Below are 13,524 nucleotides of genomic sequence, written 5' to 3' on the forward strand. Positions count from 1 at the left end.
TAGAGTCCATTATGGCAAGGACCATATAAAATATATTTTACACTCATTTGGAAAAAACCTAACTTTAAATGAAACTAGTAATAAAATAGAAAGTCGTAGCTTGGCTAAAAGGTAGCTACAAATGTAAAAAGTAATAATAAGAAAATAAAATGCCAATCTGGCAAAATGAAAATACTAGCTTTTGCTTAGTCTTATTTACCATTTGCATTGAATACAATGGAAAGTCTGTTGTCATTCATAATTCTTTTCAAAAATCCAGCTCCTAATTTAATTTTTTGAAACTTGGAAACCATGTTAGGGAAATGGACTAAAAATGGTTTTTTCCTGTTAAGATGAAAAAAGTGATACAGCATGGTATATAGAAACAATATAGATAAGAAACAAGAATCTTCACTCACTTAAAAAAAAAAAAAACCTTATAACACTACTTACAGCAAACCGTGTCATCTACCAGTGTGTTAAGATATGCAGAGAACTCACAGTCTGAGCATCGGAGAAACTGGGAGCCAGTTTGGGCTGCAGTATTTTCTCCTGTGTGCCTTCCACCAGCTGATGGCTGCTGTTGCTCCCCCAGACATAAACCTCACAGGTTTCCGAGACGATGGGGGCATCACCAGTCTGAATACTGTCTGGGCTAGCACACGTCCTTGAGTAATCAGACGCCATTCTGCAAACCTGTTAAAATTAAAAACATGCAAAACATAGGCAAGACAGGGCGCCTGGGTGGCTCAGTTGGTTAAGCGACTGCCTTCAGCTCAGGTCATGATCCTGGAGTCCCGGGATCAAGTCCCGCATTGGGCTCCCTGCTCAGCAGGGAGTCGGCTTCTCCCTCTGACCCTCTTCCCTCTTGTGCTCTCTAGCTCTCATTCTCTCTCTCTCAAATAAATAAATAAAATCTTTAAAAAAAAAACATAGGCAAGACATTCTTAATGGAGACAGCTTTATAAATGTTGTCTGAAATTACTGCTTATTTTCCTTACTTCTAAAACTCTCAACTGCTCAAATACCTAAGAACAATACACCTAATTTTAAATACAGTTGGCTAGACTACTTACTCATGCAAAAGATACTAATAAAGGTGGCAAAAATGAGGAGGAGGAGACACATAATCAAGACTTTTTTTTAATTAATAATTATTGCACACACAGCATTACAGAAAAAAAAACTTAAAAAACAAAGTAGAAGGGGCACCTGGCTGGCTCAGTCAGTAAAGCATGCAACTCTTGATCTCAGGGTTGTGGGGCTTGAACTTTTTAAAGTTTACTTTTAGAAAAAAAAATTGATAATCCTATCACCTTAATACAACGAATGTTATCTTTTTTACTTGTGTTCTTCCAGAATTTTGCATATACACATTCTTTAACATAGTTATCACAGTGGATATATAAAAGTGATGAAATAAAAGTCACCTAAATTTCATGAATGAACTGCTTATTTTCCACCTAATGTAAAAACCCCAGTTTACTTAACCCTTTTATTTATTTTTCTTTTTATTAACATATGATGTATTATTTGTTTCGGGGTAGCTGTCTGTGGTTCATCAGTCTTACAAAATTCACAGTGCTCACCATAGCACATACCCTCCCCAATGTCCATCACCCAGCCACCCCATCCCTTCCAGCCCCCAACCCTTTTCTTTTAATTGGGACATTTATTCTTTTTGTTATATAAGCCATTTTTAAATTTTTTTTAAAGATTTTATTTATTTATTTATTTGACAGAGAGAGACAGCAAGAGAGGGAACACAGCAGGGGAACAGGGAGAAGCAGGCTTCCTGCCTAGCAGAGAGCCTGAAGCAGGCCTCAATCCCAGGACCCTGGGATCATGACCTGAGCCGAAGGCAGACATTTAACGACTGAGCCACCCTATACAAGCCATTTTTAAGAACATAGCTGTGACTACATTTTTCATTACTTCTTAAGTAGAGAAGCTCAGAAACGGGGCTACTATATCCCAAAAGGACAACAATCCTACGATTCTTGAAACATACTATAACAAACTGCTTTCCACAATGCTTCTACTATATATCACAGGCAGTACATTTTATGTATACATAAAATAAAAATCATCGCTTATTTACCATCTGTGTTGAATATAATGGTAAAGTCTGTTGTTATTCATAATGCTTTTTAAAAACCACACTTCTCCACCTGCTGTCCCCCACAACCCTGCCAGAAGGATAGGACTCAGGGTGGCCATCCCAGTTGCCCTAGCCAAGGAATACGTCTATATGAGAGTAGCAGTCTCACTGCATCCATACCAATAATAAGTATTATGCTTTTAATTTTTTGCAAACTTAAGTGGGATAAAAGAGGATGCATTATTTTAACTTGACATTTCGTTATTATAACAGAACGAGTTTTTCTATTTATTTACCACTAACTTCTGCCCATTTATTTATTAGGGCTTAATGGATTTTTAATTGGCTTATATGAACTCTATACAGTAAAAATATTAACTCTGGGGGCACCTTGCTGGCTCAGTCAGTACAGCATGTGATTCTGGACCTTGGGGTTGTGAGTTAGAGCCCCATGATGGGTGTAGAGATTACATAAAAAAAAATTAACTCTTGACTACAGCTGTTGTCGAATCTTTTGTCTGTATTGTAGTGTTTTTTTTACTCAAACAATAGAAGGAAAACCTTCAAAAGTTAATCTTCAAAAGCCCATTAAATGGAAGGGGATAGAATAATTTTAGTCAGAATCATTAAATAGTATCCAAAACAATAGGATGACACGTGTGTTAAACATTTTCCAATGAATATGAGGACAGTTGTGAGAACATACAAAATATGTGTAAGTGAAGGCTGCCAGTCCCTAATAAAAGATCTGAAATTTTGCTTGAGACAAAAGAAGGGTAGTGGGGCCAAGAGTGTTAAATTTTTCAATCTAAAGATCTATTACAAGTTTTATATGATAAATCACAGCTTTCCTCCTCCACCCCACATCCCCCAAAAAAGAGTAAGAGAAAAAAAAAATTACTTATAGGGCCTAGAAATGTATGTTTGAAAACTGGAGCAGGGGCAGGGTAGAAATCCTGCAGCAGCAATGTCATTTTCTAAACACCCTGATTCACTACAGAGAACAACTACAAGGCCAAACTTCAAGTCCACACCTAACATTCACAACAAAACTAGGTGACAAAGGTACCTCCAATAACTCTGAAATATAAGCAGATGCAGACAGTCTGGAATAATTTGATGTCTCAGAGGGCAAGAAAGCTATGAAAGATTATTAGGCCTATATCAAAAGAACTTAGGGGGTGCCTGGGTGGCTCAGCTGATTGAGCATCTGACTCTTGGTTTTGGCTCAAGTCATGATCTCAGGGTCGCGGGATCAAGCCCCATGTGGGGCTCCGCACTCAGCAGGGATTCTGCTTGAGATTCTCTCTCCTCTCCCTCTGCCTCTCTCCCTGCTTGCACTCTCTCTTTCTCAAATAAATACATCTTTAAAAAAAAAAAAAAAAGAACTCAGGAACCACCCTAAAGACTACTGGCCAAAGATGAAACAATATGAATTCCACTATAGATAATAATTTAATGGGTTAAAATTCAAACAGGTTTAAGTCTATGGGTTCATAATGATATTTTTCAAATGAAATCAACTGGTCTACTCTGGAACATGACAGACCAATTCATTAAACTGGACACTAGTATATAAAATCAGTGTTAAAATTTTTAAAAACTAGACATAATCAAGCATTTAATTCAGTCTTTCTTATATGAACTGAAGCAGAGTAACCAAATAGTTGATAAGGGAATCATCTTTATAAAAACATTCCAATGAATAAATGAAAGAGGAATGATACAATTAAAGTATCACCATTTTGCAACCAATGAATTAATAAATGTAGTCATTAAGCGTCAAGAGTTGCTAATACCACAACAAGAGAGACAACCAGAAGGAAACTGATGAACATGGTCATCACCAACACCATGTATAGTCTTGCCAAAGGGATCAAGCCTAGGACCCATCAATCCTCAGATTAACCTCTGGATCCACCTGCCAATTTGCAGGAAATAAATAGGACATAGTGAACTGATTACGAGTAATCAATCAGCAAAAAGCCCAGGTTCTGAACAAAAACATTGAAGGTAAAGAAAAAAATGGAGGGGAACCTATAGATTAAGAGATTTAAAAGACATCTTTTTTTTTTTTTTAAAGATTTTATTTATTTGACAGAGAAAGACACAGTGAGAGACGGAAGAGGGAGTAGGAGAGGGAGAAGCAGGCTTCCCACTGAGCGGGGAGCCAGATGCGGGGCGATTCCAGGATCCTGGGATCATGACCTGAGCCGAAGGCAGACGCTTAACGACTGAGCCACCTGGGCACCCCCCCCCTTTTTTTTTAATAGGCAAGACTGCACTACAGTGCCTAGGAATACACACCTGGGTGACACAATGATAAAGAAATGCAAGGAAGTGATTACTCTAAAAGTCAGGATAGTGGTTGCTTAGGGGAGGAGGACAGGGGTTAAGACCAGGACATGAAAGAGCCATTTAGAATGGTTGGTAGTTTTATTTCTTTACCTGGGTACAGATTAGAAGGATATTTATTTTATAATAATTCGTTAAGCCTGACGTTTGTTTGTATGTCTTTCTGTATCTGTTTTTATTTAAAAATTTTTAAAGTTACCTGCACATGATACAAAGCTCAAAATGAATAAAAGTGTATACATTGAAAAGTATGTCTCTTTCCCATTCCTGATGTCAGACGCCCTAGCTCCACTTTTAGGGGCAAACCCTGATGCTACTTTCTTCTGCATCCTTTCCAAACACTGAGTAATTATTTTTAAGGGACAAATATATGCTATAGCATTTTATGACAAAGTAATTTTTAATGTAAAAGCCATGACTATTACATACCTCTTCAAAGAGACATAAAGCTGCCTCATAGAGTGAGCATAAGCCATCAGATGTTCTGGTTGGTTCCCTCCACTGACTCCGATCAGCAGATGAACCCTACAGTTTCAGAAGGAGAGAGACATATGTATTAAAATCACTTAAATATTCCACGGAAATATCTGAGGAACTATATATATGAGTATGAGCACTAAGATCAAATCCTAACATTAGGTTATGAAACCAACTTTTACACAGAAGTGTTACAAAAGATGGAGCTATAGAGCGAAACAGTAAATTAAGTGTCAATCCCTCAATGACTGCTTATTCAACAGTCTTGGGCTTGACCTAGAAACAGACGAGGCAGAATTTTGCAAATTACATATTATCTGGGTGGCCAATATCCAGTAAAGGAGGCCCTAGGAAATATTCTACTCTCCTGGGGCTGCCTTGCCCACCTGTCCCTGAGGATACAGGCAAGTAGAACATAGCCAGCTTGAGTGACAACCTTGACTAGAGCAGGAGAAAGTCCGTTCCTTCCTTCTTAGTTTCAGTAAAACTGAAGTCCCACAAATCAGTTCATGTAGCTACCTGACTACCATAGCAACAAAGCATCTTTTTCCTATCATAGTTGAGGAATCATAGCACCTCTCTGGGACTCTCCAGAGTGGGGCCCAATGGCTGTGACCAGAAATCATTCTGTCATTGACAAATGACAAACCAGAAAGTGAACTTGATCTCACTGCTCCTTCAAATTCCCAAATCCTTAAATCTTTAGATCACAAATGTCAAGTTCCTTCTCTGATTTAGCAACCCTATAATTGTAAAATTTTGATCAGTGGCTTTTTTCAATGCATACTATACTGTAAAAATATTTATATTCTAAATGATAAACTGGCAGATATATCATAGAAAAGTGTATCTTCTACTATGGAAGGGAGGTTGGCCTAGATGCCTATAAGATCCCATCTAACTCTAAGATTATATGATTTTATCAATTCAAACTATTTTAATTAACATGATTCCCAAGAAATGAAACAAATGAATATGTTGGCTATTTATGGCTAGTATATCAGGTACTAACCTGTTACTGCCAAATCAATTTTTCTTTTTATTTGTTTAAGGTGGTGCTTCTCAAATTTTAATGTGGACATAAATTATCTAGAGACTGTGTTAAAATACAGATTCAGTATTCAAATTCAGTAAATATAGATGGGGCCTAAGGTTCTGCATTTCTAACAAGCTCCCAGGATATGCCAATGCTGCCATCTGAGGCTCACTCTGTGTAGTAGGGCCAGAGAAAGCCACTTGTAGCTCTGGTGTCATACCAGAAGCTGAGTATTCAAAATTAACTAGTACTAGACATACAAGGTGTTGCCATACCAGCAAATACTCAGGGGCACAGACTCTACATATCCATAATTAGCTGTGCACTACTTCTGAGAAAAACACAATTGTAATCTGTGGCTCCATTATTTAAAGGCCACCTCTAGTGATCACCAAATCAAAAGTAGATGTGAAACAACAGCCTGCTATGCCTTCCTAGGAGCTGGTACCAGAGCCACCATAATCCCCCTTTTCATGCTTTTCTACAGTATGGAGGAAAATGTTGAAAACTGCATGAAGTTTTCAGTGACAGACAGATTTGGGTTTAAATCCAGGCTCCATCACTCACTGGATGTGTGAATGAAGGCTAAGTCTCCTTAGTCTTAGACAGGAATAATGCCCATATTACTTAGGGCTGTTGGGAAGATTAGAGTTATATATAAAACATGCTTAGCACAGTTTCTAATGTACAGTAAGAACTCAAAACTGGTAGCAGTAATTATTAATTTGCATCACGTGTACGGAGAAAGAAAATACAAGAAATCTTTAATATATTCTTGCTAAATTTAAAAATACCAAACCAATAAAACATCCTTCAAACACTGTCACTGACTTCTGTTCTTCCCAATACAGTCAATAAAGTACTCCCCACCCCCCCAAATCCACAGTTTCACTTTGAGTGGTTTAGCTACCTGAGGTCAAGAGCAATCCAGAAGCAGGTGTTCCTCTTTCTGACATATAGTCAGAAGGTCAATAGTAGCTAACACTAGGTAACAATGCCTATTCATCCACCGCACTTCATCTTCATCTCATTGGCATTTTATCATCTCATATCATAAGAAGGGTGAGTGCAGTACAATAAGATATTTTGAAAGAGAAACCACATTTACATAACTTTTGTAGTATATTGTTATAATTGCTCTATTTTATTGTTGTTGTTTAATCTCTTACTGTGCCTAATTTATAAATTAAACTTTAGCAGAGGTATGTACGTATAGGAAAAACCATAGTACATATAAGGTTTAGTACTAACTGCAGTTTCAGGCTTCTACTGGGGGTCTTGGAACATAGCCCCCAAGGATAACGGGGGGGATAACATAGTTAAGGGTGAGACTACTCTAGCCACAGTAAGGATTAAAGATCTCTCTAAAACCCATTCTGTTCAGAATTCTTAATGTAAATAAACAATACTACATGTAGGTATTTTTAAAGAAACTAAATTTTGGAAAATACAGTACATTAAATATATAACTTTATAAAGTTTATAAGCTTTATAAACTTTATAGTACATATATATATAAATATATTTAACATAGGAATTTCGATGGTCTAAAGATAAGTGGAAATTAAAAAAACAAATTCATGGTTTCATAGGTCTTCATTTAATTACCTCCCTCTCTTAAGCACCTACCATCAAAAATGTTATACCTTTTTTTTCCACATTTGTCTTTTTAAGATATTCTGACAAGGACATAAGACCGGATGGAGTACATTTCCATATATTCTTGCTATCTGGTTTTACTCTACTTAAAATTGCTTCAATGGCTCCCCACTGCCTATGGGAACAAGTCTCAACACCCCATAGCACAAGATACAAGGCCCTGCCTACTTTGGCAGCTTCACCTCATCCCATTCTACCCCATCCATCCAGGGGCTTGCTCTCCTACACCTTGGTCACTTTGTGAACTCTGGTCCTCTCATTTGAAAACCTCTCCAGCTCCCCACACTCACACACTTCATGTTTGTAGGCAAACTCTTCCTACTTTTCAATTAGCTCAGGGATCCTTCCTCCACAAGGCATTTTCTGCCCCTTCCCTCCAGTTCTCCTCCTGTGTCCCATCTCCTCCCACTGCAGACCACTACCACAGCCCATTATCATTTTTTGAAATGTTTGTGCATCTGTCTTTCCTTAAACTGTGAGCTGGCTGAGGGCATGGATGCTATAAAGCTCATTTACCTTTTTTTTTTTAAGATTTTATTTATTTACTTGACAGAGAGAAAGAGTGCACAAGCAGGGGGAGCAGCAGTCAGAGGGAGAGGGAGAAGCAGACTCCCCACTGAGCAGAGAGCCTGATGCGATGTGGGGCTCGATCTCAGAACCCTGGGATCATGACCTGAGCTGAAGGCAGATGCTTAACCAACCGAGCCACCCAGGCGCCCCTCATTTACCTTTTAAACTCAGTGCCTAACAGTATCTGGCACACAGTGCTAAATAAACACCTACTGACAAGGGCCAATGGTGTTTTTATTGCCGTTTATTCTTTCAGAATTCAGAGATATACATTGACATTATTTCCCTGCTCTTCATTTAAATATAAGTTAACGAGTATTTTGTGGACTCCCATTCAAACACAATTACTACATATGTATCATTAGTGAAAGTTAAGAATCACACAAGTAAATAAAAATAAAGGATTGAATTCATTTTTGTTAGGCCTTACATCAGGTACTCAGTTGATGGTTTTATGTCTCTCCCTTTAACTTCTAGCTTGGGAGTAAGTTTTGTCCCAGTTGTTCAGGGGTAGAGAAACTTAAGGCAGGGAAGATCAGGTCAGGTTGGAGTCCAGTGTACCAGGAGAGGATATACCTATTTTCTGAATTCTCAGACAACACTGTAAAGTATAAGAAATATGGGTTCTGGGAGTGCCTGGGTGGCTCAGTCAGTCGTTAAGCGTCTGCCTTCAGCTCAGGTCATGATGCCAGGGTCCTGGGATCGAGTCCTGCATCCAGTTCCCTCCTCAGCGGGAAGCCTGCTTCTCCCTCTCCCACTCCCCTTCTCTGTCAAATAAATAAATAAAATCTTAAAAAAAAAAAAAAAGAAATGTGGGTTCTGGAGACCAAGAGCATTAGACTCAATCACTACTATGCAAGAAGGAATAATAAACGTAAATTTCAATTAATAATCATTCCTTTCCCCTAAAGCCAATCTGAGATTTAATTAAATTCAATCTAATATAGGCCTGTGGTGACTTTAGGAGAGCCAAACTAAATCAAATATACAAGTTTCTTCACCAGAATAGATCCAGAATTCTGTGGAGAGCAATCTAGTTTTCTGGGGTACCCTCATCACAATAAAGAGCTATATTATAGGGTATAACCACAGAGGTATGGAGGGAGGCCCCTTCTGACTAGGTGTTATTTGTCCCAGAATGAAAGAGGCAAATGGAGAGAAAACTAGAAATCCAACAATAATATAAACTTACATTTTACTACTTTATATATTTTATCTACTTTAAGGTAGGCCTTCATGGGAAAAAATAAATCAATTTAACACAAATACAGTAAAAGTCACATACAGTAGTCAGAAAAAACATGGGCTTTGCAGACAGACTTGGGGTTGTAAGAATTCGTTAACACAGCATCTGCCCCATAAGTGCTTAATTTGTGTATGTTTTACTTCCAATCTTTTGCCAAATACATGTGTAAATTTAGGATAACTACCAGTTTCTTCATCCTTAAGATAAGGATAAATAATATCTACCTCACATATTAACATGATAATTGAATCAGACAGTGCATATAAAGCACCTGGTTGGTAGCAGGCACTCAACAAAGGTTAACTCTTTTCCTCCCTAACTCCTGGTACTGAGGAGCAGTATATAAAAGAAGTCCAAAGAGGAATGAGATGTTTATTACAGATTAAAGACAGATTTATAGTACATACCAAAGAACGCCTCATCTGCATTAATATAGTCATAAAGCAGTCAAAGCTGATCATTCCTTCCTGGCTTGATAGTAGTTTGCTTTTCTCCATGGAATTTACAACCGCTGAAGCCCCCAAAGCCATTTCTATCCATTCAAGAAGATACCGCAAAGAGCCTCGCTGAGCTGCTAAACCAAGTAGCAACTCAGAAGCTAATCTACGACCTAAAGTGTCTGCGCCAGAATTGGGAATAGTTACTCCTTTAAGAAATGTTGTCACTTGTGATAAGCAGTCCAAACCCATCGGAGGAATCTTGCTTTCATTTGCTAAAGACAATGGTGGCAAAGAGCTGACAACTTCAATTGCAGTATGAATAACGTCGTTGCAAAGACTAAGACCAGGTCCTGACACAGGCATCATCCAACTTTGTCTTAGAAGTGCAAATAATAAACTTAGACCAGTTCGAACACCCATTTCTATAAGTGCATCAGTGCTTGACCGGGGACGTTCACTAACAGAATGGACATCTGCTGAACCAGAGCTGCTCTCCGGAGAATGCTGCTGCTGTTTTACTTTGCCTTTGTCGTGGTATTTATTAGAAAGTGCATAAAAGACACGCTGGAGTACAAGCAGTCGTTTCCGAAGTGCCCCAGCAAATGGGGAATCTGAACATACCATCTTCGCTAGTGCTAGCTGGCTGCTAAGAAGGGCATCCAAATAGTGGTCCTGCTCATCACTTGAAAGAGACTCACGCTCAAAGTCTGGCAACTGTGGTCCTTTGAGGCACAAAACTTGTTGGGGCAAAGGTACTACTTCTTTATTGCTGACCAGTTTAGAATACAGAACAGCAACTCCCTCTCTTGTAGCAATAGATTCACTATCCTCTGTAATCCAGGAGCTGTTGAGGTGTTCAAGCCATTTCAGTTTCACTGGTGGAACCATAGTTGCCATGTTGGTTTACTCTTCAGCCATTAGTTCTACAAAGGGAGATGAAAAAGCAGTCAGAAACTTACACAAATGATTCATAAAATATTTCTGAACTTCCATCTTACAGCTAAAATTAGCGATTTCAAACTGGTGAGACAAAGTCTGAACTGCAGTTAACAGGAATGTACCAGTATTAGTATTTTAGCTTTCATCAATGTACTAGAGTTAAAAGATGCTAATGTTTTTTTATTTATTTATTTGACAGAGAGAGACACAGGGAGAGAGGGAACACAAGCAGGGGGAGTGGGGGAGGGAGAAGCAGGTTTCCTGCAGAGCAGGGAGCCCGAACCCAGGACCCCTGGGATCATGACCTGAGCCGAAGGCAGACGCTTAATGACTGAGCCACCCAGGCACCCCATAAAATTTATTTTAAAAATTAGTGATTTCTGTACCTTTTCTCTTCAGTTTCTGGTCCCACTATCAGTATAACAGTGGGTTTTACATGCTGATCATCCTCACCCCAAATTCATATCTCCAACCCACACCTCTTCCCTGAACTCCAAATTCATATATATACAATTGCCCACTTGACCTTGCCATATAGGTATCTAATAGGCATCTCAACATACTCCAAACTGAATTCCTAATCCACCACTACCACCATGCCCACCCAAACCTCTTCCTCCTGTAGGGTTCCTCATCTCAATAAATGGCAACTCTATGCTTCTACCTCCTTTGGCCAAAACCCTTGGAGTCACTCCTCCCTCTTACACTCCAAATTAGTCAGCACTACTTTCAAATATATCCAGAATCCAAACAGTTCTCACCCCCTTCATTGTTAAAACCCTACCCCAAGCCATCATCTCTTGGATCCCTGAAGGAACCTTCCTACCAGTATTCCTTGCTGTACAGAGGAACCACAGTGACTCCAAAAGGGCAGAAATGTTTTTGTATATTTTGTCAACTGCTATATTCCAACACATAGTAAGTACTCCACAAGTATTTTTTTTAAGCACTTAAAAACTAAGTCCTATGGGATAAAATATTCACAAAACATATATCCCACAAAGGACTAGCATCCAAGGTACATAAAGAACTCCTGAGGCACCTGGGTGGCTCAGTCGTTAAGCGTCTGCCTTTGGCTCAGGTCATGATCCCAGGGTTCTGGGATCGAGCCCCACATCAGGCTCCCTGCTCGGCAGGAAGCCTGCTTCTCCCTCTCCCACTCCCCATGCTTGTGTTCCTACTCTCACTCTCTGTCAAATAAAAAATAAATAAATAAATAAATAAATAAATAAAAAGAACTCCTACAACTCAGTAACAATTTTTAAAATGGTCAAAAGACCGAACAAAACTTCACCGTATACGAATGGCCAATAAGCACAAGTGCTCAACATCATTATTCATCAGAAAATGCACATTAAAAACACAAAGAGATACTATTACCCACCCAGGAGCATGGCTAAAATTCGTTTAAGACTGACAATACCAAATGTTAGCAAGGATGTAGAGCAACCAAAACTCACAAATCGTTTGCAGGAGCGTAAAAGGGCGTTTGCAGGAGCGTAAAAGGGAAGAAGCACTGGTAGTTTCTTTCTTTTTTTTTTTTTTAAGATTTTATTTATTTGACGGAGAGAGACACAGTGAGAGAAGGAACACAAGCAAAGGGGAGTGGGAGAGGGAGAAGCAGGCTTCCCGCTGAGCAGGGAGCCCGATGGGGGACTTGATCCCAGGACCCTGGGGCCATGACCTGAGCAAAGGCAGATGCTTAACAACTGAGCCACCCAGGTGCCCCGCACTGATAGATAAAACTAAACTAATAGTTTTCTTGTAAAACAAAAACTAATCTCTACTCAATGAACCAACAATTTTTTTCCTAGGGGTTTACCCAAAAGAAAACACAGGTCCATAAAAAGACTTAAATAAAAATATGGTTGCCCCTAGAAGGTGAGAGCATAAACAAACTGGGAAGGAGCATGAACTTCCTGAGGAGGTGATAATATTGAATTACCCAGGCATATGCATTTATCAAGACTCAATAAACACACATTTAAGATTTTTACATTTCACTGAATGTGAATTTTACCTCAATAAATACTGAACTCTAGTTGATATGCATACTGAAATATATGGGGGGGAAGAATACTGATAACTATTTATTTATTTTAAAGATTTTATTTATTTGACAGAGAGAGACAGGGACAGAAGGAACACAAGCAGGGGGAGTGGTAGAGGGAGAAGCAGCCTTCCCGCTGAGCAAGGAGCCTGATGCGGGGCTCAGATCCCAGGACCCTGGAACCATGACCTGAGCCAGAGGCAGACGCTTAACTGACTGAGCCACCCAGGTGCCCCAACTATAACTTATTTTGAAATGCATCAAAAAATAAGATGCACTGGGGTGCCTGGATGGCTCAGTCATTAAGCATCTGCCTTCGGCTCAGGTCATGATCCCAGTATGCTGGAATCGAGCCCCACATCTGGCTCCCTGCTCAGCGGGAAGCCCGCTTCTTTCTCCCTCTGCCACTCCCCCTGCTTGTGTTTCCTCTCTCGCTGTGTCTCTGTCAAAAAAATAAAATCTTTAAAAAAAAAATGCACTGATGTGTAATATATCTTTATATATCTTTATATATATCCATATATATGTGAGTAGGTATGTGATAAAACAAAAATATTAAAAGATTAATGGTAGAATCTCAGTGGTGAGAGTGGTGTTCACTTAAAAATCTTTCAACTTGGCCATATATTTGAAATTGTCATCATAAATTATTGTAGGGGAGGTGGGGACTAA

At 39.0% G+C, this 13,524-nt stretch overlaps 1 protein-coding gene across 11 annotated transcripts in view; it reads right to left on the reverse strand.

Moving 5' to 3' along the window:
- Nucleotides 1-13,524, reverse strand: part of HERC1 (HECT and RLD domain containing E3 ubiquitin protein ligase family member 1) — a 188,963-nt gene that overhangs the window by 133,688 nt on the left and 41,751 nt on the right. For all 11 annotated transcript variants that reach the window (XM_088024837.1, XM_088024839.1, XM_088024831.1 and 8 more), the window contains exons 2-4: nt 9,831-10,786; nt 4,865-4,960; nt 481-675 (exon numbers count right to left, since the gene is read on the reverse strand). In XM_088024837.1, the coding sequence (XP_087880963.1) occupies nt 481-675; nt 4,865-4,960; nt 9,831-10,760 (1,221 nt within the window). In that variant the 5' untranslated portion in view covers nt 10,761-10,786. The remainder of the gene's footprint in view (nt 1-480; nt 676-4,864; nt 4,961-9,830; nt 10,787-13,524) is intronic.

Source organism: Eumetopias jubatus, unplaced genomic scaffold (assembly GCF_037043125.1).
Source record: "Eumetopias jubatus isolate StellerSeaLion01/CBP00866 unplaced genomic scaffold, mEumJub1_p1.0 scaffold_7, whole genome shotgun sequence".
Classification (NCBI taxonomy): Eukaryota; Metazoa; Chordata; class Mammalia; order Carnivora; family Otariidae; genus Eumetopias; species Eumetopias jubatus.